Source organism: Martes martes, assembly GCF_963455335.1.
Source record: "Martes martes genome assembly, chromosome: 10".
Classification (NCBI taxonomy): Eukaryota; Metazoa; Chordata; class Mammalia; order Carnivora; family Mustelidae; genus Martes; species Martes martes.
In genome coordinates, this window is record NC_137898.1 from 74,095,021 (window position 1) to 74,097,955 (window position 2,935).

Below are 2,935 nucleotides of genomic sequence, written 5' to 3' on the forward strand. Positions count from 1 at the left end.
GGTAAGGAAGAGATAAAATTGTGAGTGAAGTGACATATCTCACTGAGATTGAAGTGGGAAGAGCAGGGTAGCTGATTATAAAATACAAGAACAACTGCAGTATTCCTTGATTTGTGGAGTTGAAGTCACAACCTGCTGCACCTAACGGAGAGAATTCTGATGGAGCGTCTTCAAGGATTGCTTATGATCCCACTGGACATGTTAGTAAGCAGCTCTTTTTCTTTGCAGGAGTCAGTTAATGCAGCTGCACATTCTGCAGCCTGTGAACCCGCAGCTGAGCTCACGGACCATCATAGGGATGTCCGAAAAGCTTAACAACTTCTGAGGTGAGAGGGGCTGCCATGGTGAGACCTCACTATTTCCTCCAGGAGGGGATACACCTGGAGGACATCTCCTCATTGCTCTATTGGTCTTTTCAGAGAACAGGGAGGCAGGTCAATATGAATACCCTTATAAGTAATTATATTTTATTGTTAATTAACAAGTAAAAGCTATCTGAAGTCAGTCAAAGACAATTGACTATAACTGTTTTATGATGATTTGCAGTGAGTTTAAAACCATGAAAGCATGTGGCATTAAAACTACGTATTAATTCAGCTATTTCAACTTGTAGATGTTAACTATGGTTATATATAGATGTTCAGATTCTTAGAAGCACCTTCAGTGGTTATTTAAATGTTTGTTTAAGAATTTAATTTAAGGAATGTATTTGAAAAATCACAAGTCTTAACAAAGGGGTAAATGTATATTTATAAACAATAGGTACAACTGGAAAACAAATGGAACATATGATTTGTTGTGTGGAGGGAGAGATGGTGAGGCTGGCAGACAGGAGAAGCAGGCCTGGGATGGGATAAGTTGGATTTGGATTCCATGATGTATGAGTTAGAAATTCAGAAAGAAAAACCACTTCTTAAAAAAAAGTGCAAATACGGGGTGCCTGGGTGGCTCAGTGGGTTAAGCCTCTGCCTTCAGCTCAGGTCATGATCCCAGGGTCCTGGGATCGAGCTCCTCATCAGGCTCTCTGCTCAGCAGGGAACCTGCTTCCCCCTCTCTCTGCCTGTCTCTCTGCCTACTGGTGCTCTCTGTCAAATTAATAAATAAAATCTTTTTTTTTAAAAAAGGGCAAATATGGACTTTCAGTTTATTTTACCTTTGCTTGTTTGCACGTTGTGTCCTCATGTTTGAGAAAGGTGATCACTATTTAGGACTAATAAAAATAATAATACCATATTTTTAAAGTGATCTGTAATACATTTATTACTGTTATTATATTTATTTTATTTTGTGCTAGTTGGTGAATGAGAAGACTTAAGCAAGTGAAGGGCCATGTTAGTATTTAATTGGCATCGATGTGCAGGCTCCTAAATTTTCAGTGAGCTAGTGAAAATAAAGTGAACCTGACATCCTACATGTTTCTGTATTCTCAAAGTTGTCTTTCCTCTAGTTCTATGAAGAGACCTTTACTTGCTCTGTAAATAGGCAAGGAGCCCTCGCTGATGTCTCTGGATTTCCAGTGACACACTCTGATTAGTCATTTGTGATGAAGGAGGGTTCTGGAGCAGTTAGTATGGACTCTGTCATGAAAGGTAACTGTTACATGTTCCAGAATTTTATGAGGAATTACTAAATGGTAAGTACCTTGAGCTGGCCATAGTGGGGTGGGAGTGTTCTCAGGAAACAAAGCAAACCAGTTTTGTTTGGTTTTAGAGATGTGCTTGTTTAGCGTTTGCCAGAAGACTACTGCACTTGTCCCCAGAACTTTTAAACTCTGTTCTTTGACTTCACTGTTTTCCTTTTACTGAAGTGTCTTACATTGGACCATAATATAAGCAGTTACCGTGTGGCTCTGTTTGAAGACCTGAGACACCCGCAATGCAGTCCTGACTATGAAGACATGCCCCCCAGTTTAGCAAGTTCACACGATACACACTCCTGTGGGGAGCTCAGAACTTCACCTCTGGCAAACATTACTGGGAGGTGGATGTGGGAAACTCTTGTAACTGGATTACAGGACTTTGCAAGGATTCCTGGATAAATCACAGTGATACACTGCTCAATTCTGAGGGTATCTTTCTACTTCTGTGCATCCAAGTGGATGACCTCTGCCACCTCTTCTCTGCCTCCCCGCCATTGCGCCACTACATCCAAAGACCCCAGGGCTGGATAGGGGTGTTTCTAGGTTATGAATGTAGTACAGTAGGCTTTGTTAATGTTCCCCGAAGCTCCCTCATTTGTAATGTCCTCTCATGCTCCTTTTCTTGCCCTCTCAGACCTTTCATTTGCTATGGACCCAAATGATCAGGAACAGCTCATAAACCTGTCCAAGGTCTTGGGAATTTTAATAGTTGGGTAGTGTCTTATCCTGGCGACTTCTCGAACGGGGAAAATCACTTATACCTCATGGACTTGAACTTTATCTTACCTTCAGGAGATTTATCTGTATTATTTTTTAAAGCAGTGACAATGTGAAGGATATACATTTGTCTTTTCTGTTCTAGTTAAATAAAATTACTCTCTTTTATTATATTATGTGGGATATGTGTACTTTTCATTTGCTATCTGAGCTTCCTCAGATAGCTGGAAGAATGCACAGGTGTGGAAGCTAGCTAAATGGATGACACAAAGCACAGAGAATTCTCCTTCCAGACAGTTCGTGTCAAAACCCAGTGTCACGGTGGAATTCTCTTCTTCCTCCATTCATCTGGCTAAGTCCCTCCTCCATGAGTTCTCCCTTTACTGGAATAGATTAGGTCCCATTATAACAAGACCTCAAGAACAGCTTACCTCTTCCCTTTGTAAAACTCTACAACTCAACCACAGAATCCAGGTGTTTTCTAGTTTGTGAATCACAAGATGGATGGCCAATCTGTCCTCTTCATAGCACATTCCAAGAATGAATCACCAGCCTGGCGGCATGAGAGATAACAACAAA

General features: G+C 40.9%; 1 protein-coding gene across 1 annotated transcript in view; it reads left to right on the plus strand.

Annotated features, from left to right (window-relative positions):
• LOC308350911 (tripartite motif-containing protein 77-like) overlaps window positions 1-2,301 on the plus strand; it is a gene marked incomplete at both ends in the record, with an annotated part of 7,561 nt that extends 5,260 nt beyond the window's left edge. The window contains 2 exons of the mRNA XM_080816364.1: window positions 229-316; window positions 1,909-2,301. Coding sequence (XP_080672490.1) covers window positions 229-316; window positions 1,909-2,301 — 481 coding nt within the window. The remainder of the gene's footprint in view (window positions 1-228; window positions 317-1,908) is intronic.
• Window positions 2,302-2,935: the final 634 nt, after the last annotated feature.